At 39.8% G+C, this 25948-nt stretch overlaps 1 protein-coding gene across 2 annotated transcripts; it reads right to left on the reverse strand.

Annotated features, from left to right (window-relative positions):
- Positions 1-16409: 16409 nt before the first annotated feature.
- Positions 16410-19643, reverse strand: LOC110909126 (SRSF protein kinase 3). Of its 2 annotated transcripts, XM_035982781.1 has the most exons (5): positions 19213-19639; positions 18049-18663; positions 17872-17901; positions 17030-17077; positions 16410-16919 (listed from the first exon to the last, which is right to left on the reverse strand). In XM_035982781.1, exons 1-5 carry the CDS (start codon positions 19390-19392, stop codon positions 16653-16655), a joined length of 1140 nt encoding a protein of 379 aa, XP_035838674.1. In that variant the 5' UTR covers positions 19393-19639; the 3' UTR covers positions 16410-16652. The 2 variants fall into 2 exon arrangements, with proteins under 2 accessions (XP_035838674.1, XP_022009824.1); XM_022154132.2 differs by having other exon boundaries at positions 17872-18663; positions 19213-19643.
- Between the last annotated feature and the right edge of the window lie 6305 nt (positions 19644-25948).

A 25948-nucleotide genomic window follows, 5' to 3' on the forward strand; every position in this document is an offset into this window, starting at 1 on the left:
GCAAAACATGTAGACGATGATGGTGGCATACAGTTTGGAATGCTTTGGATGTTACGACCAACAAGATTATGTTGGTGTAGTAGTAGACTGGAATTCAAATGACTTTGTATTACCAACTAGAAGATGAAAACATCAGGGATGTTAACTTTCATGGCATTTTGCACATTTAGTATGGATACCAACTAGAAGATGAAAACATCAGGGATGTTAACTTAGTGATTGGTAGGAAGATTTCCCTCCAAGAAGACTGCTAAAGTGCACCCTGGTTGGTAGCTTGGAACGAAAGGTCCAGCTCCTCTTACGCTCACAAATGTTAGATTTTCATATCCACCAACCTAAGTAACATAAGTAAATCCATGTATCAGTTAATACTAGATAACTTGTTAAATGAAGATTGAATCCAAGGGTTTCTACCTCGCCTTGGTACATCGACTTATGTTTGTAGTTTGTTTATAGAATACCTACTTGAAGTCACTGGTACACTCCCATCTGCAAATTTATGTTTTTTGTTGTGTTATAATCAGTTAAGTATATACACACATATGCATTTCCGAGCTGAAGCATAACATATCATCAACATGTTCCTTCTTCTTTTCAGTATAGACAAATCGTTTAAAGTTAATGACAGTTTGATTGGTGATCTTGTTGTTATGAAGAATTAACTGTGCAAGTTGAGGTCATAATGCCCTTTCTCTCGTGATCTAGTTTTGTATTCTGGGAATCTTTCTAACTAGTTAACTAAAAACGTATTCGAATCTTTTGCGGTTTGTACATCATTGTTTATATAATCTGAAGACGTGTTCTAGTAAGAAAATCCAACTCCAGCCGGGGATTCCAAGAAAAGGACATTTGCAACTGTAGCGGTTAAATACATCATTTCAAACATGTTCTATACACACATACAAGGCTTAGCGTTGTTCCATGCATATTTATTATGTGACAGTGTCGGATTATCAGCGTTGACTCTAAACGGTCCAAGCTCCATCATGGCCCCGTTTCCAAACGATTCAACGCCTTATTAGTTCTTGTACACAAATGACTTCAAAATCAAGAAAATGTTACCTCCATTGAGCCAGAGTACAAGAGGAAGAATTGACAGCTGACTCTGCAAGATAGTAAAACAGTGCTCTCCCTTGGTTCGGGTCAACGGTCACATACCCTGAGTACTGGTCAAAGTTTGTTCCGGCTGGCTGACCTGGCAAACTAGATATTTTGCCATCGTCCTTCAACCCGTCTTGTGGACCTATGCTGAGGTTGAATGCCCGGCTGAGTGATCTTCATTACTTGCATGATTCAATGCCGATCTTCTAGAACGTTGGATTTTTAAAGCGTTCTCAAGAGAGGAAAACTAGTAGATTGAAATGAAGAAACAGTTGAAATGCGATCTTCATTGATTATAGTTATGTTGTTCTGCTGTTTAGATGATACAAATACATTATTTACATATACCTGTGAATATTGTGGAAAATAACAAGGTTTATTCTTTGTTTAGCTTACAGTTTTGAGTGAAAAATCCCATGTTCCATTTATTGAAAAACAAAGGATAACAACATAAGCATGATACAAAATTGCTGGTTTTACCATGTGCCGGTCAAGTGATATATAATATCCAATACTATACTCGTCTATCATGTGTTGTTTAGGTATCAAAAGTTGTTTACGTATCAAAAGTAAAGTGATACCACATACAAGATGAAACTAAGATCAAATATAACAAAAGAGGAAAACTTAGATTTGACAATGTATATCATAAACCTCTAAACATCATCACTAGCCCTGCCCTATATTGACCAGAATAATACCAAAACATTGCTAGCACAAACACACATATAGAGGAACCTAGTACATCAAAACTATCAGTTTGAAACAATGACGGCTTTCACCCACGAACACTTGCCGTCTTTGAAATGAAGAAACCTTTTTTTGTCTCTAACAAACAATCAGCTCTCGACCTACAATCCTGGACATAATCTTGATGGCATTGTGACAATCGCGAAGATTCTTTATAATCCTCAGTGGTGTTCTTGCCGGAGTAGATATCGCAATCGCCAAACGCTCACTATGGTAAAGTAAAGCCTGCTCTTTAGCTTCTTGATCAGTATTATGCAGAACGTCCAGGACATAACTTTGCTCTTTGTTAGCAGCCCTGAACTTCTCTTCATCTTTGTAAAGGGTCGGGTTTCTTACCCTCACCCTCGAGCATGCTGATAGCATTAAACTTATTAGATATATCTCCTCAGCCTGGTCTCCAAGATCAACTTCTCCATGACTTCGAGCATAGTTCATTACCGCCTCCCATATTTCGGCTGTGGGTTCGCTTCTCAACATACTCCAAAGCTTCAGGCTTCAGCAAGATGTCCCGGTTTGCCAAACACACCGATAAAACCCAAATAATGTTCAGCAATCCGATACTCCTTCTGCATTGATTTGAAGTGCAAAAACCCCTCTTCAATCGCATCCGCACCAGCACAAGAATCCAAAACATCTCTTCATTCGGCTGCAACCCATTCACCGCATAATACAATGCCAAGACTCCATATTTCTCTCAGGCATATGATCGAACACCTTCCACACTTGCTGTACATATCCATCACCTTATGAATTATGATTTAATTGAATACCCCCCTATAACCTGACCTTAAGAAGTAACCATGCACCTTTTTAGCATCCTCAACCTTCCTAAACTTCCCACATAACCCAAACAGATAACCGAAACACTTAGCATCTGCAACCTCACCCTGCCCCCAATAACTCAATAGCTTCCCCTCTTTACACACAATCAACAAATCAACTTTCTTCACACCAGGGTTAGAGTTTTGAGGCGATTCTGACGTTGATTTGTAACACCCCGTGTTTTTCCAAAGTCAAAGTCAAAGTCAAGTGTTGACTGTTATTGGAATTAAAGATTAATAAAGATTAATTTCATTTTAGTTTCATTTTGATTTTCATATTATTTGGAGTAAGTGTTGTATAATCAAACTAATCGACCGATAATCGAACTGTGAATCAACGACCGACTGTGAATGATAGGAAGTAACAACGCAATAAAGCTAGTCAATCAATAATCAAGCTAATCGAATCAATCATCAAACTCCAGTGTGGGGATTTTTGTACTTTTATACGTGTGTGTGTGCCTTATGTGTTACTTGTGCATGTTTACTTTTATGTTGAAGTGTGTGGTGAATCAATCAAATCAATCGAGACTCAAGGTGAATCAAACTCAATCGAAATCGAACCCAAATTGTGGTGTAAGGATGCTTGTATGTTAGATATAGTAGTTGGAACTAAAAGTAATTTGATTGGGAATTCTATCATTCTCAAATCATCGTTCATCGAAGTCGAAATATCAAAAATCGTCGCGAAACACTCAAAACCAGGGCAACCTGATCGAACAGGGCAACCTGATCGAACAGGCTAGCCGATCGAACAGGGCAACCTGATCGAACAGGCTAGCCGATCGAACAGGGCAACCTGATCGAACAGGCTAGCCGATCGAACAGGCTGTTCGATCAGGAATGCTGTTCGATCAGGGATGCTGTTCGATCAGCTGACCCTTTCCTCTTTTGGAAGCCTATAAATAGGGCTGTCTTTGTCAAACTTTCCACTTTTGGAAAAGCTCTGACCGACCAGCCTCTTCTTCTCACTAAATCTCAGATTTCTCTCAAACCGGTAAGTATTTCACTCTAATCCTTGTACGTTTTTGTTCATTAATCGATTCTCCATCTTTCTATCTTTCAAAATCTGAATTTCATCCATGAAATCACCAAAATCTAGGTGTTCTTGAGTGATGTCATCATGGTGTTCTTGGTGTTCATCAAGAACTTCATGTTCTTGACTTCATTCAACCATGAACAAGCTAGATCTAACCGATTTCCACATAAATAACCTAAAATCTTCCAAAGATCTTAACATTTCACGGTGGGAAAGGATTGGAAGATGGGTTTTCATCTATCTTTCAACTCTTTTACACTCAAAAAGGTGAAAACGAGACTTGAACCGATTTACAATCGATCTAAACAAACACATGGTTCAAGATTCGGGTTCTACCGAGAGATATACCGATTCCGGGTTAAACGTTAAACTTGGGTTCCAAACCGTCTCTAACCGGGTTTGGGTGATTCCTGCTCGAGTCGGTAGACTAAGTAGGGACTTCAGTTTTGTGGTTCAACTCGTAGTCAAAACATCTCTAAAACATCAACAACTGACGGGAATAACCAAGTGTTAGGTGAACGGCTAACCATGTCAGAAGCTGGCCGAACGGCTAGGCTGTTCGATCGAACAGCCCAACCGAACGACTATGCCAGCCGATCGGCTAGGCTAACCGATCGACTAGCACTTAGTTCCACAAACTCACAAAGTGTAGTATTGACGAGGTACTGTTCGATCGACTACGCTACTCGATTGTAATCATTACTGCTCGAATCATGAGATACTATACTTTCAAAACACTTAGACTTTTCGAAACATTGGAATGTCGCCCGATCGAACATGCCAGCCGATCGAGTGACATATTTGAAAACATGGCAATGCTAACCGATCGGTTGGACTAACCGATCGAACAGCTGTTCGATCGGCCAACTTGAAAGGTAGTACAAACCATCATACACAAACACATCCTTCACATCAAAGGAAGAAACAATCCACTTGAAGGAACCAGCCGATCGAGCCAGCCAGCCGATCGAATGGATGTTCGAACGGACTTTCCAACCAATCGAACAGCCCACTCGATCGAACTGCTGTCCGATCGAATGGCCTACTCGATTCAAGTACATTGTTTACTTTTTCCACGTTACTCATCGTTGTGTTATCGAACTATTCAGGCTAACCTATTCTCAGTGCTCCCTTCAATCCACAATCAACCACTGTGAGTATACTCGATCCCTTTTTGCTTTCAGCACTTTTGGGTGTTACATACGTAATCTATCAAATTCACAAACAACACAAACTATTTGAACGCTAACCTATTTGCATGTATTACTTGTCTAAATGATTGCTGTTTATTATGTTTACACGTGGAGTGCTATCTACCTGCTTTAGCAACATAGTACTATAGTTTGGACTCAGCACCCGTTCACACGGGGGTTGCTAAGGACAATTTCTTGCATGGATTACGGTGGTAATCATGTATTGCGAACTGTCTCGGACAGTCAACCCGAAGTCGTTGGTATCAATGGTCCCATGTTGATAATTTACATGCATCGTTTGCCCTTGTGTACGTGCTTGGTTATGCGTAAACTATTCGAACTCTATATGCTATATCAAACTTGTGTACTCACCCTTACATTATATGTATTGACTTTTATTTTAACGTATGTGACAGGTGTTTAAGCTACTAGCGTGCTAGGGAAGCGAGGCAATAATAAGCTTCTAGGAGCCTGTGACCTTAGAGCAGTGTCCACGTACCTGTTCCAGGGCCATAATTATCTGTAGATCTTGTACTGGCACCTGTAGTCAGTAAGATTTACGGATAGCCGTCTAGAGGTCTTAAAACAATATTTATTTTCGGTCTGTAATAATTAAGAACATGAGTTGTCGGAACAGTTCCCATATTGTTTGGTTGATTTCTATGATAACTTGTTATTATTTGGGACACGGTATGGGACGTGTTATATAACTGAATTGTATGATAGTTGTTGTGGAAACTTCTGAACAATCTGTTTCGCTCAGTGCCGCGCCCCGATGATTCCGCCATCGGTTGGGGTGTGACAGATTGGTATCAGAGCCATAACTATAGGGAATTAGGTTAGACACGATCTAGTCCGGATCGCTGTCTTAGAGACCTAGACTATAGTTAGGAACCAAGAGACCAAGTTTATGTGCTTATTTTATGTTGTTTCCTTCTATTCTATCATTACATCCGAACTCCGAGCCAAATTTTGTAGTTTGGACGGGATTAGGAGTGAAACCCGCAAATTCCTGCCTAAATATCAACAAAACGGGGGAAAATTATATCAAATCAGGGCTGAAACCCATAATTTGATGAAAATTTCCTCTAAATTTTCTTAAAACAAGGAAGAAATAGCTGAGCTAGGGGTGAAACCCTAACCTTGGCAGTTATTCCGACTTTATTTTATCTCGCCAAGGCAATTGACGGACTCCAACGACCTGAACTCACGAGTATGACCTAGAATGCGCGTGCATAATGCCCAAGAATCGAGGCAGAAACATGTCCCCTAGAGTCGAAAGTGACGACAAGTCAACTGTGAATAGTTAAATTGCCATGGTTAGTCGAAGTCTAGTAGCCGCAGACAATCCATTTTCCGATTTTGAGTGTTGCTTGTTGATTTTATGTGATTTACCTGTTTACGTGTTTTAAAATTCGTTGGTTACTCCATTTGTTATCAATCTGCGTGACCTTTGTTGCTATCCTATCTCGATTCAAATCCCTGTTGATGTGATCTAAACGAAACCAGTGTGCTATGCTACGCTATACGACTAAGTTAGACGATACAATGTGATGCTATCTGACATGCAAAACGAACGACACTCGACTTGAGGTTATAGGTTTCTGTTATCTGAAGGCCTCTGTGATAAAATTTCGTACGTGTTTTGGAAATTAAGTGCTCTATTTGCTTACTTGCTTATGTGCTCTAATTGCTTCTGTGCTTATGTGCCTCTATGATTATGTGCTTATGTGTTTATATGTGTTACGTGACGTGAGATGCGACGTGATTCTGAGCTTTAGTAAACTAAGACATGCGAGATTCGAATTCGTTGTGTTGAGCCCTATGGCGATGTCTATTGCAGACCATGTCGTCATCTGGACAACCTAGATCACACTCGCGTCTTACCCGTCAGGAGAAAAGAGATCGACGTTTGGCTGCTATCATCTCTAAGACCGTGGCGAAAGCCGTCAGTGATGTGTTCGAGAACGCAAGCAAGTCATCTGAGGAATCCCGAACCCTCACGCCCAAAGACTCCAACAAAGCTACTTTTAGCTTCAAACAATTCAAGGCATGTGGGCCAAAAGAGTTTACCGGTGAAGATGGCCCTACGGCTCTGTTTCATTGGTTTGACTCGGTAGAAGTCACCCTTCGTCAAAGCGGATGCCCAGATCATCTCCGTACTCTCAATGCTACCGGTGTCTTCCAGTCGCGAGCTTTGGACTGGTGGACCGCAGAAAGGAACAAGCGCGGGAACGACGCTGCATACGAGCTGACGTGGAAGGAATTGAAAGCGATCATGATGGACGAGTTCTGTCCTCCCCACGAACGCCAAAAGTTGGAGGATGAGTTCTGGACCATCAAGCAGAAGGAGGGCGACAACGCTGGTCTCACTGCCCGTTTCAAGCAACTGAGCATTATCTGTCCAGATCAGGTCAAGACTCCCGAAATGACCATCAAGAAATACATCCGTGCTCTTCCGGATTGTATTGCAGATTATGTGTTCGCCGCCAAACCCGCATCAATCGAGGAAACCTACCTACTCGCTGCTGAGATTAACGACAAGCGAGTTAAGTCTGGTGTCTGGGATAAGCCATCCAAGTCGTTGCATCAAGTTACTGCCGCATCAACCGACAACCCTACTGCTCAAGCCTCCAAGTCCTCGAGAAGAAGAAAGAAGAACAAGAATTGCGCCGCCGCAACCAATGCTACTCCCCTACAGTCTGTACCAGCCCAGCAGCAACAACCACAGCGTTCAGCGCCAGTGATCAGCCCAGCAGCAACAACCACAGCGTTCAGCGCCAGTGATCAATGCGCCGCCAGCGAAGCGTGCGTACACCGGCCCCCACCCACTCTGTGCTACATGTTCTTATCATCACCCGGTGGGTGTGGCCTGCCGATTCTGTGCCCACTGCAACGTTTACGGGCATTTCACTGCGAGTTGCCGCTATGGTCCTCGTCAAACGCAAGCTCAAGCCGCTGTTAACCAGGCTCAACTCCCTGCTCCTCAAGCTCCTCAAGCTGCACAGGCCCCAGCAAACAATGTTCGGACCTGCTTTGCATGTGGTGACCCTAACCACTTCGCAAACCGGTGCCCGAACAGGGTGGTGAAACAAGAAGCTCAACAACCCCAGCAACAGCAACAACAGCCTCAACAACAAGCCGCTCACGCCAGAACTTTCAACATCAATGCACGCCAGGCTCAAGCTGATAACAACGTGGTCAATGGTACGTTCCTTGTGAATGGTATATATGCATCATGTTTGTTTGATACTGGAGCCGATAACTGCTTTGTGTCATTTGAGTTTGAGAAACTTCTTAGACGTAAGCGCTCTTATCTTTCGACACCCTTCGAAGTAGAAGTCGCTACCGGAAGAACCATTGCTGTCAATTCTGTACTCCGTGATTGTACTCTCGAGCTCAACAATCATATATTCCCGATTAATCTCATTCCAATGCAACTCGGAAGTTTCGATGTCATAGTAGGCATGGACTTTCTTCGTGAAAACCGTGCTGAAGTTGTGTGTGCCGACAAGATGATTCGTTTTGTGCTAGCTAGTGGTGATATTCTATGTGTTTATGGTGAAACTACTGCGAAAGATCTCAAGCTCATGTCCTGTCTTCAAGCTCGTAAATATCTCCGCAAGGAATATCGAGCCTTCTTGGCCAACATTGTTGTAGCAGAGACGGACAAGAAAAAGAAAGTTGAAGTCAAGGATGTTCCCGTTGTCCGAGAATTTCCTCAGGTGTTTCCTGATGATCTTCCTGGATTACCTCCAAGTCGTGATATCGACTTTCGAATCGACCTTATTCCAGGAGCCAACCCAGTAGCCAAAGCTCCGTATCGACTCGCTCCATCTGAGATGCGAGAACTCTCAAACCAACTCCAAGAGTTACTTGAAAAAGGCTTTATTCGCCCGAGCACTTCTCCATGGGGCGCACCAGTCCTTTTCGTCAAAAAGAAGGACGGGTCGTTCCGGATGTGCATCGATTACCGGGAATTGAACAAGCTTACCATCAAGAACCGTTACCCCTTACCTAGAATCGATGATCTGTTTGACCAACTACAAGGTGCTCAGTGTTTCTCCAAGATTGATCTACGTTCAGGCTACCATCAGTTGCGGATTCAAGAGGAAGATGTACCCAAAACCGCTTTTCGAACCCGATACGGCCACTACGAATTTGTTGTCATGCCTTTTGGTTTGACCAACGCACCCGCGGTCTTTATGGATCTGATGAATCGCGTGTGTAAACCGTTCTTAGACCGTTTTGTCATTGTATTTATCGACGATGTCCTGATTTATTCCAGATCGAGGGCCGAACATGCGCAGCATTTGCGATTGGTTCTCGAGTTACTTCAGGGAAACCAACTCTACGCCAAATTCTCCAAGTGTGAGTTCTGGTTGGAGGAGGTTCAATTTCTGGGTCACATTGTGAATAGTCGGGGTATACACGTTGATCCTGCAAAGATTGAGGCAGTCAAGGGATGGGTTACGCCAAAGAATCCGTCGGAAGTTCGCTCTTTCCTCGGATTAGCCGGTTACTACCGGCGATTCATCGAGGGATTCTCAAAGATTGCTGTGCCACTTACCTCCCTTACTCATAAAGACAAGCCTTTTGTGTGGGGAACCGCGCAGGAGACTGCTTTCCAAACCCTCAAACACATGCTGTGCCATGCACCAGTTCTTACACTGCCGGACGGAAGCGATGACTTCGTTGTCTATTGTGATGCTTCAAACCTTGGACTTGGCTGTGTACTCATGCAACGAGACAAGGTTATAGCTTACGCATCTCGACAGCTCAAAATCCACGAGAAGAACTATACAACCCATGACCTCGAGCTAGGCGCAGTTGTCTTTGCCTTAAAGATTTGGCGACACTACCTGTATGGTACAAAGTGTACGATCTTCACCGATCACAAGAGCTTACAACATATCTTTAACCAGAGAGAACTCAATATGCGTCAACGCCGATGGGTAGAACTTCTCAACGATTACGACTGTGAGATCCGTTATCACCCAGGCAAGGCGAATGTAGTTGCAGACGCCCTCAGCAGAAAGAATTACGTGATAGGTGTTCGAAACATCCAGGCTCAGTATAACCTCGAAGCTCTCATCCGCGAAGCACAACACGCTTGCTTTAACGAGCGTACGTTGAAGAAAGAACGAATCTATCACGATGGAGCTCAGCTCGTGAGCAAAGCCAACGGAATATTCTATTATCTGGACCGAATCTGGGTTCCGAGGAGGACAGATTTGCGAAAGATTATCATGAACGAAGCCCACAAGTCCCGATATTCCATTCATCCCGGTGCGGACAAAATGTACCAGGACCTTCGCTACAAGTACTGGTGGCCTGGGATGAAAAAGGATATTGCTCTATATGTTGGTAGCTGTTTAACTTGTGCAAGAGTCAAGGCTGAACACCAAAGACCGTCAGGCTTACTCGAACAACCGCCGATACCCGTATGGAAGTGGGAAAGTATAGCTATGGATTTCATAACTAAGCTTCCGACCACGCCATCAGGTCACGACAGTATTTGGGTTATAGTCGACCGTCTAACCAAATCAGCCCACTTTTTGCCAATACGAGAAGACTACAAGGTGGCCAAGCTAGCCCAAATCTACACCGACGAGATCATTAAGAATCATGGTACGCCTCGAGACATTATTTCGGATCGCGATGCTCGGTTTACATCGAGATTGTGGGAAACTTTTCAAGCAGCTCTAGGTACGACGCTGAATTTGAGTACCGCATTCCACCCGCAAACCGACGGGCAGACTGAAAGAACGATTCGTACTATTGAAGACATGCTCCGGGCGTGTGTTATTGATTTTGGTGGTAGTTGGAGCAAACACCTACCGTTGGTCGAATTTTCGTACAATAATAGCTATCACTCCAGCATCGAAATGGCACCTTTCGAAGCCTTGTATGGTAGGAGATGTCGCTCGCCTATTGTATGGCACGAGGTCGGTCATTCACAATTGACTGGGCCCGAGATTCTGCAAGAAACGACTGACAAGATCCACCAGATAAGGGAAAACTTGGTAAAGGCCCGGGACAGACAAAAGATGTACGCCGATAAACGACGCAGGCCCCGTGAATTTGCAGTTGGCGACTACGTGCTCCTAAAGGTATCACCTTGGAAGGGAGTAGTCCGATTCGGCAAAAGAGGGAAACTTGCGCCTCGATTTGTTGGACCTTTTAAGATTCTGGAAAGGATCGGTAAAGTTGCCTACAAACTCGAATTACCGGAGGAACTCAGCAATGTCCACCCGACTTTCCATATTTCAAACCTTCGAAAATGCGTAGCCGACCACGACGCAATAATACCACTCGACGATCTTCAGGTCAATGAGACGCTACACTTCGTGGAAAAGCCTGTCGAAATCATGGACCGACAGACCAAGCAACTCAGACGCTCTCGCATTCCTATTGTAAAAGTACGATGGGAAGGCAAACGAGGCGCGGAGTTCACTTGGGAACTCGAAAGTGACATGAAGGCCAAGTACCCGCAGTTATTCAGATAGATCTGAAGCATCAAATAGGTAAAATCACACGGCGATGTACGGTTCTCGGCCTAATTTCGGGACGAAATTCCCTAAAGGAGGGGAGACTATAACACCCCGTGTTTTTCCAAAGTCAAAGTCAAAGTCAAGTGTTGACTGTTATTGGAATTAAAGATTAATAAAGATTAATTTCATTTTAGTTTCATTTTGATTTTCATATTATTTGGAGTAAGTGTTGTATAATCAAACTAATCGACCGATAATCGAACTGTGAATCAACGACCGACTGTGAATGATAGGAAGTAACAACGCAATAAAGCTAGTCAATCAATAATCAAGCTAATCGAATCAATCATCAAACTCCAGTGTGGGGATTTTTGTACTTTTATACGTGTGTGTGTGCCTTATGTGTTACTTGTGCATGTTTACTTTTATGTTGAAGTGTGTGGTGAATCAATCAAATCAATCGAGACTCAAGGTGAATCAAACTCAATCGAAATCGAACCCAAATTGTGGTGTAAGGATGCTTGTATGTTAGATATAGTAGTTGGAACTAAAAGTAATTTGATTGGGAATTCTATCATTCTCAAATCATCGTTCATCGAAGTCGAAATATCAAAAATCGTCGCGAAACACTCAAAACCAGGGCAACCTGATCGAACAGGGCAACCTGATCGAACAGGCTAGCCGATCGAACAGGGCAACCTGATCGAACAGGCTAGCCGATCGAACAGGGCAACCTGATCGAACAGGCTAGCCGATCGAACAGGCTGTTCGATCAGGAATGCTGTTCGATCAGGGATGCTGTTCGATCAGCTGACCCTTTCCTCTTTTGGAAGCCTATAAATAGGGCTGTCTTTGTCAAACTTTCCACTTTTGGAAAAGCTCTGACCGACCAGCCTCTTCTTCTCACTAAATCTCAGATTTCTCTCAAACCGGTAAGTATTTCACTCTAATCCTTGTACGTTTTTGTTCATTAATCGATTCTCCATCTTTCTATCTTTCAAAATCTGAATTTCATCCATGAAATCACCAAAATCTAGGTGTTCTTGAGTGATGTCATCATGGTGTTCTTGGTGTTCATCAAGAACTTCATGTTCTTGACTTCATTCAACCATGAACAAGCTAGATCTAACCGATTTCCACATAAATAACCTAAAATCTTCCAAAGATCTTAACATTTCACGGTGGGAAAGGATTGGAAGATGGGTTTTCATCTATCTTTCAACTCTTTTACACTCAAAAAGGTGAAAACGAGACTTGAACCGATTTACAATCGATCTAAACAAACACATGGTTCAAGATTCGGGTTCTACCGAGAGATATACCGATTCCGGGTTAAACGTTAAACTTGGGTTCCAAACCGTCTCTAACCGGGTTTGGGTGATTCCTGCTCGAGTCGGTAGACTAAGTAGGGACTTCAGTTTTGTGGTTCAACTCGTAGTCAAAACATCTCTAAAACATCAACAACTGACGGGAATAACCAAGTGTTAGGTGAACGGCTAACCATGTCAGAAGCTGGCCGAACGGCTAGGCTGTTCGATCGAACAGCCCAACCGAACGACTATGCCAGCCGATCGGCTAGGCTAACCGATCGACTAGCACTTAGTTCCACAAACTCACAAAGTGTAGTATTGACGAGGTACTGTTCGATCGACTACGCTACTCGATTGTAATCATTACTGCTCGAATCATGAGATACTATACTTTCAAAACACTTAGACTTTTCGAAACATTGGAATGTCGCCCGATCGAACATGCCAGCCGATCGAGTGACATATTTGAAAACATGGCAATGCTAACCGATCGGTTGGACTAACCGATCGAACAGCTGTTCGATCGGCCAACTTGAAAGGTAGTACAAACCATCATACACAAACACATCCTTCACATCAAAGGAAGAAACAATCCACTTGAAGGAACCAGCCGATCGAGCCAGCCAGCCGATCGAATGGATGTTCGAACGGACTTTCCAACCAATCGAACAGCCCACTCGATCGAACTGCTGTCCGATCGAATGGCCTACTCGATTCAAGTACATTGTTTACTTTTTCCACGTTACTCATCGTTGTGTTATCGAACTATTCAGGCTAACCTATTCTCAGTGCTCCCTTCAATCCACAATCAACCACTGTGAGTATACTCGATCCCTTTTTGCTTTCAGCACTTTTGGGTGTTACATACGTAATCTATCAAATTCACAAACAACACAAACTATTTGAACGCTAACCTATTTGCATGTATTACTTGTCTAAATGATTGCTGTTTATTATGTTTACACGTGGAGTGCTATCTACCTGCTTTAGCAACATAGTACTATAGTTTGGACTCAGCACCCGTTCACACGGGGGTTGCTAAGGACAATTTCTTGCATGGATTACGGTGGTAATCATGTATTGCGAACTGTCTCGGACAGTCAACCCGAAGTCGTTGGTATCAATGGTCCCATGTTGATAATTTACATGCATCGTTTGCCCTTGTGTACGTGCTTGGTTATGCGTAAACTATTCGAACTCTATATGCTATATCAAACTTGTGTACTCACCCTTACATTATATGTATTGACTTTTATTTTAACGTATGTGACAGGTGTTTAAGCTACTAGCGTGCTAGGGAAGCGAGGCAATAATAAGCTTCTAGGAGCCTGTGACCTTAGAGCAGTGTCCACGTACCTGTTCCAGGGCCATAATTATCTGTAGATCTTGTACTGGCACCTGTAGTCAGTAAGATTTACGGATAGCCGTCTAGAGGTCTTAAAACAATATTTATTTTCGGTCTGTAATAATTAAGAACATGAGTTGTCGGAACAGTTCCCATATTGTTTGGTTGATTTCTATGATAACTTGTTATTATTTGGGACACGGTATGGGACGTGTTATATAACTGAATTGTATGATAGTTGTTGTGGAAACTTCTGAACAATCTGTTTCGCTCAGTGCCGCGCCCCGATGATTCCGCCATCGGTTGGGGTGTGACATGATTAGCGTTCTCCTGATTGAAAGTTTGCTCATTTTGGGGGTAATTTTAAAAATACATGGGTTTGCTCAACGGGTCGGGTATTCGTATCTAGTCCTTTGAACGGGTCGGGTATTGATACTTTAACACTATGTTCCCGAGTTATTTAACAGGTGGAGATGAGGGGAGGGGAGGGTGAATATATGGTCATATTTGATCATATTTTCTTCCCTTTTCACTCCCCTCCCCCTGTTAAATAAAACTCAGGAACATGGTTTTTCATATTTCCATCTCTTTTCCCTCCTCTCCCCCTGTTAAATGAGTCTCGGGAACAGAGTGTACAAATAATCTTAACATACTAAACATACAAATTGAAGGAAAACTCAAAAAGACAAGGTGGCATTTTTGTAATTATCAATAACTATCAAAGTTACTCTACAAATATACCTAAAAAACCTAACCCCTCCAAAAAAAAAACCTAAACACCCCACCCCCTAAAACCTAAAAAAAAACTTACCCCCCCCCAACCCCTCAAAAAAAAAAAAAAAAACCCTAACCCCCACCCATCCCCCAAAAACCTAACACCCCCCCTCCCCCCCCCCCCCCCCCCAAGCTAAAATGCTAAAAAACTAAACCCCCAAAAAACCTAAAAAAATCTTAAAAAATAAAAAAAAACACATAAAAAATTTTATTTTATTTTAACATTTTTTATTAAAAATCGCTACTTTTAGTAGCAGCAAAAAAAATTCTAACAAAATATAGCGATTTTTTAATAAAAAATGTTAAAAAAATTTGTGTTTTTTAGGTATTTTTGGTTGAGTTCACATTTGTATAGTAACTTTGATAGTTGGTGGTAATTACAAAAATTTCACCTTATCTTTTTGAGTTTTCCTTCAATTTGTATGTTTAGTATGTTAAGATTATTTGTATTTGATCTTTTGCCGATACTTTAAAACCAACTAGTGGTTAGTGTTGCTGCTTTGCGACGGTTAGGTTTTAATATAAAAGGATATTGAAATGTAACTAAAAATAAGTGTGGCAAAGGTATGTTCAGATTTCATAAATGATAAAACCAAGTTATATTTAAAAGGAAACGAAATATGTTACATCGATCAAAAACCATGAAAACAGATATCGCTTTTCAATAACAATGGACAGTGACGGACCCAAAATTTTTTTCAATGGTATACTTTTACGATTGGAATTTTCATGACTACGTAAACCCTATCCATATCGATATGGCTAAAGACTAATACTTGGAATAGTCACACAAAGGTAAACATGCTAGAAAATGAATAACTTGCTATGATTGTAGTTTCAAGGCTCATAGGTTTTTTTATGTTAGCCATCATACCCGAATTTAATCAACCGAATCTCTGATTTCACACTCAACGGTTTTTCGTCAACTTTACAAGCTGTAATTTATTTTCCGTATAAAAACGTGTAAAATTTTTATTTGAGTAATTTACACATTTACGTAGAAAGTCAGATTCATCAGTTTTCTAAAACTTGACTCAATCAGACGTGTTTAGATTTAAAGAATGTTTGATATTAATTTGATTATTCTCGTACTTTTTATTCTTTTATCATGCAAGTCGGACTTGGGTTTTTGGTAAGAAATCCGGTGACCGGAAGGTTGAACGAGGGAGATGGACAGTGTTTACAAACCGGCCCATTCATTGTTGGGTCATTCTTTCCGAGTCAATGTGCAATTCAATAAAAAAGGAATAATGGATTTTAATATTCTCATCTATTTGCTGTTGGTCGGCAACGGTCCCAACTTAAAAAATAACCAATGACGGTCCCACCTTTTCACATATTGTAAACTAATGGACCTTTACTAACTAGAAAAGAAAAATGAGACTAAAAGAAATTAACGTTCTATCAGTAAAGGTCCATTAGTTTACAATATGTGAAAATGTGGGACCATCACTGGTTAATTTTTAAGTTTGGACCGTTACCGGCCAACAGCTAATAGTTGGGATTATTAAAATCTATTGTTCCAAAAAATAATTACTAACACACACCCTCTAAGCTTACTCCGGTTTCAAACAATTATAAATTCTCGATAAGGGTTAACACAAAACCCCAATCACTTCACTATCAAATTATATATGTAAACTATATACGTCTATATTACATCGTAGTTAATTCAAAACATAATCAGATATTATTCAATTTCACAAACAAAATATGTAAACAAAACACAGGTGGGAAGAAATGGGGCAACAAGCTGCAACAAAAAACAACTTCTAATCACTTCTTTACTTACCCACCATAATCATCATCCCAAAATTCAACCATGTCAGCTATTACTTTTTTCGGCCGCCGTCTTGGCGGCAGTTTGGCAGAGCCAAGGGTGTTGCAAACACTGCTGTGCCGTTGGTCGTTTCTCGGGATCAAAATCAAGAATAGGATTCAAGAACTCCGCAAATTCACGAGCATCAGTTTCGGAATACTTGAATTTGTCAATGAGTAAACGACTCAGTGATGAGTGTTTGAGTCTACGGATCCTTTTAAGGTCACCGTGTCTATCAAAGTAATCTTTGGATCGACCTCCTCCAGTGGCTATCTGTTTTAAGTTTAGAAAAAAAAAGGAAAGGAAAAATAAAATAAAAGAAAGTATTAATATTTACTGTTTAGACAGGTATCGAAGGGATTGAATACTTGAATATACGTCACCTTCTTAGGCATCTTTCCTAGAAGTTCCATCATTAGAGCAAGGTGGTCCTGCATTGATCATGCCAAGTAAGCAGATAATTCCAGCGGAAGATATTAATGGTGGTCCATAAACAAAAAACCACAAGTATCAATGTCGACCTATTTACTTATAAATGAGCCGGTTCAGCTTACGTTTCTACATATCAGTTCAAAAGGTAATAAGGACCAGGTCAAATCTGTCAAAGTATCCAAAAGTGTACCTTAAATGCATAAAGTAACAGATATATTTTCTTTCAAAAAAATAGAGTGAAGTACATAGATGGCCGCTGTGGTTGACCAAAATTTTTTATTTGGTCCCTAGCTTTCCAAAAGTACACGAATGGCCCCTACGGTTTGCACTTTTTAACGCATTTAGTCCCCAATTTTCGCCAAAAGTACGTGGATGGTCCATGTGGTTTGCACTTCATAATGCATTTCGTCCCTAACTTGGACCTGCTAAACCTTTAGATTTGTTAGATGGGGACTAAATGTGTTACAAAGTGCAAACCACAGGGACCATCTGTATACTTTTTAAAAGCTAGGAACAAAATCCAAAATTTTGTTTAACCACAGGGACCATCCATGTACCTTACTCAAAAAAATAATTTTGATCCATTCACTTATGAATGGGTTCGTTTGGGTTATTACGTCTTTATCTCTAACGGGTCAAATAGGTAAAATCAAAACAAGTTAGCTGAAAAAGGAATGGATCAGGTCAAGCGGTCAGAAGTCACCCAAAGTGTAACTCTTATTGCATAAACACTAATCGTTTATAATTATATTAAAAATCATAGACAAAAAGTGTTTCGAGATAAATGCAATACCTCGTCTTCACTGAAACCTGGTCCTGGCTTCGGAGCAAACATCATTTCCCCAGTAGCGAGTTCAAAAGCAGTGCAAGCAAATGACCACATATCAACCGGGAACGAGTACCCAGATTGTAGTATAACTTCAGGGGCTCGATACTGTCTCGTTTGAATTTCTTCCGCAATCGGTTTATCAGCCCAACACGCATTTCCCAAATCCACAATCTTACACCTAAAATCAATACCATCAAGGCATCTTTCAGGTTTCACTTCTGGTGCACAACCTCCTATCATACCTCGTCTTTCAGCTGCGATTTTAGCCACTGCTCTTCTCGCTCTCTGCTTCAGTTTCTTTTCAATCACATTAACCGCTCCTCCACCGGCCAAACTTCCCTCCGGCCGTTCAAGAATAGGGGCCGTGTTTGATCTAATAGGGTCTTTCGACGGATTTACAGTAGACATAAGAAGTATATTTTCGGGCTTTAAATCTGTATGTATTATCCGAAGTTCTCTGTGTATATAATCAAGTCCTATCAATATGCATTTGCACACCTCCCTTACTTTATACAAGTTAAGCCCTTTGTAACGGTTATATCTGATGAGATGCAATATACTATCACCAAGAAACTCAAGCACCATACATAAATGCTGCCCGTTCGGACCCCTGTGTTTAAAATGATCCACTAATTGCACAACACATTTCTCATTCTTAGGGTCGTTTTCCGTAAGTGCAGATAAAATCTCAATCTCATGGAGTGCCGCTTGCACGAATTCAGGTGCACTCTTCTGGATCTTGAGTGCAACATATTTCTACAAATAAAGCAACCAAAATAACTAAATTAAGAACTATAAATGCTCGATTGCCGCACATTATACCAGATGAATGGTTACCAATTTATCAATCCTAAGTTCCTAACACCAATATAACTAAATACTACCTGATTTAAATTGCTCACATAAATAAATAAAACCAATGTGCAAGATCAATACAAAAAAGATCCGACCGCATATTTAGTTTCCAAAACAACTAACTAGAGATACATTTAAATAAACGATCTACATTTGGTATAATTAGGTTACAAATTATTAACATGATAAACTATATGATCTAAATTGATCACATGAATAAAACTAATTACATATATGCACATTTAAATAAGCGATCTACATTCGGTACAATTAGGTTACAAATTATCAACATGATATATTATTCATTCACATATCAATAACATTATTTATTACTGAAAATGACAATTAGGTTACAAACTGCATCTGGATCACATTAACAGATTCACAGATCTCAACAATATGAACTTCAAAACAGAATCATAATTCACAAAACCTAACAAAACAACTTACAGATGTTTGTGTATCGTACGCAAGCCAAACGGTGGAGAACTGGCCCCAACCGAGCTTCCGTTGGGCGATAAACCGACCGGAGGCGAACGAATCGCCGACTCGGACGGCGTGGTAGCCTCCTTTGCGGTAGGAATCGAAGTCCTCATCGTCTTCAGATGCCGATGAGGATGAACAGGACATGATTGATTGGTTGAAATGATTGATTGATTGATGAGTTTTGATGGATTGAGGAAGAAGGAGTTTGAATGATGAGTTGTGTATATTGAGGAAGAATTGGGAGAAATTTGGGGAAAGTAGTGGCCTTCAATCCAAATCTTTCTCCACTTTTTGCTCTTTGTTTAAATTCTTTGGTTCTCTTGAAGTCCTGTCTTTTTGAAGTTTGGTTGATGGGTTGGGTTGATTGATTGATTATTCATTCACTTTTCCAAACTTGCCCTTCTTTCTATATACCTTAGTTGAGGTTATGAGATAATCACCAATTCACCATCCAACTGACCTTTGATAAAATATTTAATGTTTTTAGTTTCTTTAACGAACAACAAAAGCCTGATTATCTGTGTAAACCTAATGGTAAAAGACCGTCTGTGTCCGCGAACGCAGACAGCGCTGGTAACCCAGCTCACTGCCATTCTAGAGGAAACCAACTGTCCGAAGGCCGACTGTGGTAAAAGTGAGAGCATTTTTGCTCCAGACGTGACTCAACCCCAAAATCTCCACATTGCAAGGTCATGAGGCTGCCAATCCACGAGAAGATCATTGACTTTAATGTTTTTAGTGATTTGTTTTATGACTTTTGACATGTAAGATTTATAACATGAGTTTTTTTTATTTTATGAGTTATGATAATTGTGAAACAATAACAGGTAACCACTTAATAACAAACATTTTTTATGTAAGGAACACATCAAGAAAACTTGTGATCTACTTACGAAAAATAAATTGACTTGACTTGAGTATAATTAAGATCAAACTCGAGCTACTAAAATGGGTTGTCATGTCTAACTCAAGTATCATCATAGTTTTATAAGGTTACGTTGAGTCGAGTTTGAAATTAGTGATAAGATAATGCATCTCAAGTTCAAAAAAAATAAATGCTCAATTGAGCTCATGTCAAGTTTTAAGTTTTATAATTGTGTTTAGTTAAAAAAAGAATAATTATTATATCAACTCAATTCAACTGGATCACACTATTAATATAAAATATAGAGCAAGATTATTTTTGGTATTATTAAGGTTGGAAAATGAAGACATCGGACTGGTTCGATAGAGGTACTTTTTGGTACGAGTAGGGATGGTATTTTTACCGGCTAAGGCAAAACTAAAATTTTAAGATATTCTTTATTATAGTATAGTATCTTGTATTATGAGTCTACTCTACATGTGTCATTATTTATCACTTATTATGCTGACTTGTCTGTTGAAAACGAACTCTTGTGATGTTTATGTTGTAACTGCAACAATGAAAAGCCTACCAGATATGTAATATCTAAAAATGACTCTAAAGAATTAACATTAACAATAAATATAATAACTATACATAAATGAACCGGGCCGTTCCTACGTTTTCGGAGGCCCTAAGCGAACTAAAAAGTAGAGGTCATTTTGGAAAATTATCATTTTCAACATATTTAGTAACAAAACCCTCATTCTTTTACCCGGGCTTGGGACATGCAATTAAAAACTAAAAATTTTGTAATTGGCGTAGTTAAAAAAAATAAGTTACATTTTTTATAGGAGTGAATTGCAAGAATTGTCCTTTATCTTTATACCACTTTGCAAGAGTTGTCCTTTATGTTTAAAATTGACGAGTTTTGTGCTTTATGTTTAAAAATCAAGCACGTTCTATCCTTTAGGGCTAACCCAGTTAAATTTTTTTTTGTTAAATCAGATCACACAAGGGTAATTTAGTCTTTTTACCTATATATATAAATATATTAATTAAAAATAGGGAAATTGGCCTGTAATAATCCCACCTATACCTTATTGGCCATTAATAATCTCGCCTCAGAATATTCTCCCCACCAGTCCCACCTTTCACATATTTTTCCTACAATGGTCCCCCGTTAAAAAAACTTAACGGAGTTAAGCTTTTTTCCAAATTACAAACATATTTTTTAGGGCTTTTGATTAGAACGACGATACGAGTCCATTGATGTAAAACTTGCCTCGAAACGGTGCTTCAAACGATGAAAACGGCGCTTCAATTCGGGTGTTTAAATTTCCAATTAACCAAAATCAAGTCACTTGGAGCACCATTTTGAAGTAAGTTTTACATCAATGGACTCGTATCATCGTTCTGATCAAAAGCCCTAAAAAATCTGTTTGTAGTTTGGAAAAAAGCTTAACTCAGTTAAGTTTTTTTAACGGGGGACCATTGTAGGAAAAATAGGTGAAAGGTGGGACTGGTGTGGGGAATATTCTGAGGTGGGATTATTAATGGCCAATAAGGTCTAGGTGAGATTATTACAGGCCAATTCCCCTTAAAAATAAAACAATAATAAATTTAAGATATTAATATAATATATATATTATATATAATATATGTATATGTATATGTATATGTATATGCATATGCATATGTATATGTATATGTATATGTATATGTATATGTATATGTATATGTATATGTATATGTATATGTATATGTATACAGCATATATAACAACCGTTCTCCCTCTCTCAGCATGTCCACCACAAACAACCGCCACCACACCACTCCCAACCACCACCCACCGCACCACCAACCATCACAAACAACCACCACTATCTACCCCCTCTCTCCACATATGTTCTCCATCGCCCACCACACCACTTGTAACCACCACCCTTCGGCCCAGATCTATGGATGAGAAAAAAGGCGGCGGCCACCACCAGATCTGTAATTTAGTTATTTTAGATCAATTCTTTTCCTATCTTAAATCCCCACCTAGATCTACTCCCAATTTATACACACACAAAGTCACAAAGAGTTCGTGCTCCTAATTAAGTTCATATAATCTCCAAATCTAGATTCAATCTCACCATTACCCAATCACCAATACCCGATTTTTTTAAATAGGGGTATCACAAAACATCATCAAACATTTGACCTTTTTCATCTGGGGTTTGCACACAACTATCAAAGAAGGAGCTCATAAGAGAGGCCCTTCAACTCTACCCACTTCCGCCGCCGCCAACGGCGGTGGCGCAGCGGCCGCTCCCTCCACGCGACGTCCACGACTCAAACCTAACGACTCCACCTTACACCCTAAACCACCATCGCATCTTCCACCTGTTGTACATCAGATTTGTTGTGTGGGTTGTTGGTCGGTAAAGAAAGGGAGATGGAGAGGGTGTTACTGCTACTTTGATTCATGTTTGTAAAGAGAGTTTGATGAATTTGTATCTTGATTTGAATTTGAGAATATGGGAGAATACGGTGGTGCCGGACTGCCATGGGTTTCTTTATGACCGCTGTTGTAGCTCACCATGGTCGCCGGAAAAACGGCTCTTGCCGGATCTTGACAGTTGTGGTGTGGGGGTGGTGTGATGGCGGTGCTTGTGTGAGGGTGGTGATGCAAGATAGAGAGGCGGTGTTGATGGTTGTGGAGGCGCTGTAGTGTAGATGAGGTAGTGGTGATGGTGATGGAAGGAGGCTGCGGTGGTGGTGGTGGAAGAAGGTTGTGGTGGTGGTAAGAGAGATGAAAGAGAGTGACAGAAAGAGTGTTCATATATGAGTGTGTACATATAATATTTTAGTTTTTCTTAAGTTGTTTTCTTAATTAACAGGGTAAAAAGACAATTATACACATGATCAAATTTAACTGAAAAATTAACTGGGTTAGGCCCAAAGGGTAAAACGTGCTTGATTTTTAAACATAAAGCACAAAACTCGTCAATTTTAAACATAAAGGACAATTCTTGCAAAGTGGTATAAAGATAAATGACAATTCTTGCGATTCACTCTTTTTTATAGATATAACATATGTTTAAATAAGATTTATTTTTCTAGTTTTAACTGAGGCAAATTGTTTGATAAAATTATTGTAATCAAGTTCTTCTGAAATCTTTTTCGATTGATATAATAATTGTAGGCCTTTCAATTTGGGTAATGGACTAATGGGTTGTTTCAATTGCAGGTCATTTAGTGAGTTGTTTAGTGTATTATCTTATAATAATTGAGCCTAGTATAAAGAAGGCACACCAAATTTTGGAGACCTTTTAATTTGGGTGGCCCTAGGCCTAGGGTCTGAAGCCCTTTGGGCCGGCTCTGCTAGCCACGTACACAACAAATGAACAAATTAATTATATGGCACATACATCGGCCAATGGCGGATCTATGAAGGAGTTAGAGGTAGCCCGGGCTACCCTTGAACTTTGTCGGTGAAGTGCAAAGCTAGCGAATTTTTTTCCTTCCCCGTTTTATGTATCAGATATCCTTGAACAAAATTAGGATACCATTAGATCTAAAAAAATTATTTCGAATATCCCTGAACAAATATTAAAATTCTGAACCTAAAGTAATAAACCCCATATGTGCGATCCAAGTATCCAAGTGTGATGACATCAAGATTCTTCAACGAATGTGTCATGTTTGATTTTCATCTACTCAAACTCTTTGAATGAACTTTATAAGAAAAAATAGTATACACTAAAACCCGTACTTCATTAACTCGCAATATCAAGCCACAAATCTCAAACTGAAAACAACTAATTAAAGTTTTTAAAGTGTTTTATAATATATTCCATAAAAACATGTTACATGGTAAAAACAAATTTAAATTACATGGTTAAAGGTGAACTATGTAACTTGTTCATAGTAACAGAAAAGCAACAAAAAAAAAACAAAACAAAATATAGTTAGAGAAAACCAACTAGCAACCAACGTATAAAAATATGAGAATCAAGTTGATAATCTCGACCATGTCACATGTCTGTCTTGAGAGGAGGAACACAAAATTTGGCTTTGATTGTGAATTAGAAGGGTTCGAGTTCACTGAAAATTTAACTAAAAAATTGAATAGGGGAAAGTGACAAGAAAGGGAGATGTGGGTTGATTGAGCTTTTATACTCATGGTTGGGGGGTAATGGGTCGATGATCTATAGGGAGGGACGTAGTGGCATTTGATGCCTATAGTGATCACTAACAATGATTTTGCCCGTTACAACTATGTGGCTACGTTCGTCAAATTGAAAGGGAAAAATCTAAGTCTGCAAAACGATTTTGCTAAGGCCTAATTAGAACTATAAATTTTTATTCGATCATTTACGAGTTTTTAATTATGCATTTCTAATTCCTCTTAATTCTCCTATACATTCTCCTATACATTCTCTTATACATTCTTTTTGCTAAGGCCTAATTAGAACTATAAATTTTTATTCGATCATTTACGAGTTTTTAATTATGCATTTCTAATTCCTCTTAATTCTCCTATACATTCTCCTATACATTAATAAGAGAACGAAATGAACAGTAATAACAGATTAAGGGCATGTTTGGCTAAGCTTATTAGAGTTAAAAAGGACTTTTGGGAAAAGGACTTTTTGAAAAGGAGTTTTTAAAAAAAGTGTTTGGATTAGCTTAGAGCATTCACATCCAAAGAACTAAATTGTGAGTGTGGGGTTTTTAAAATATAAAAAGTATAAAAAATGGTTGTGAGTGGAGGAGAGAGAAAATGTTACTATTCATCTGTATATTTGGGGGGACACTGTCTACCACTGAGCTAATAGCCCGTCGTGCGAGCCCCCCACCGGGGGCCCACTATGCCAAAAGCGAGAGAAACCCCATCCCTCTCTTTCCTTTTTTCGGCCCCGTGTCACCACACAGGCGGCATGGGGACGTAAAAAGGGGGATCCTATCAACTTGTTCCGACCTGAGATAATAAGCTCATGAGCTTGGTCTTACTTCACTGTCGAGAAACGAAAGAAGACTTCCATCTCCAAGTTTAACTCAGACGTAGCTCCCTTCTTTTTGGGTGTGAAGCAGTGTCAAACCAAAATACCCAACAAGCATTAGCTCTCCCTGAAAAGGAGGTGATCCAGTTCACCCACTATAATTTTTTAATATATATTAAAAGTGGTTGTGAGTGAAGGAGAGAAAAAAATGTAATGATAAAGGTATAAAAATATTATTTATGGGGTGGGAAAAGCCAATAAGTCAATAAGTTGTTTTTTAAAAAGTGTTTGGCTTAGCTTATTGATGTAAAATGACTAAAATGGACATTCATTCATAAATCAATAAGTTGCTTTTTTAAAAAGTGTTTGGCTTAGCTTTTTTGTTTCTCTTCTCTTAATAAAAAGTTTAATTTAATAAAAAAACCTACAAAATAAAAAATATGTCTTTTACAAAAGTTAAAACACAATAATACCACCATAGTTCTCATATTACATTCATCCATACAATTGAAATGATGTCATGTTCATCTCCGCAATTTCATTATTTCTCCCGCAATCATATCTCGGATCGCTGACATATACATATCATCATTTGCACGACGTGTAGCCTGATCTTCTTCGCAAACTTCATCGCTAGTACCACCCCGTCTAGGATTGTACGATTCTTGTTGTGCCCTATCAAATGCTTTATCAAACTCACCGGCCTTTCTAATATAGTTATGGATCGCCATCGACGCTATCACAATACTCACTTGGTGTTCGTACGTGAAATTAACATGCATATCTCTCAATAACGCCCACCTAGCTTTCCACACTCCAAAAGTACGTTCAATTATATTTCGCAATGATGAGTGGTAATAGT

This window comes from Helianthus annuus, chromosome 14 (genome assembly GCF_002127325.2).
Source record: "Helianthus annuus cultivar XRQ/B chromosome 14, HanXRQr2.0-SUNRISE, whole genome shotgun sequence".
In the NCBI taxonomy this organism is placed as follows: Eukaryota; Viridiplantae; Streptophyta; class Magnoliopsida; order Asterales; family Asteraceae; genus Helianthus; species Helianthus annuus.

Bases quoted from the DNA above. Each gene is read 5' to 3' on its own strand.
- LOC110909126 (XM_022154132.2), bottom strand. From the start codon at position 19,392: ATGTCCTGTTCATCCTCATCGGCATCTGAAGACGATGAGGACTTCGAT. The intron at 18,664-19,212 runs GTAAGTTGTTTT...CTTTATTTGTAG, and splicing joins CGTACGATACACAAACATCT to AAATATGTTGCACTCAAGAT. The intron at 17,078-17,871 runs GTATTGCATTTA...TGATCAATGCAG, and splicing joins CAGGTTTCAGTGAAGACGAG to GACCACCTTGCTCTAATGAT.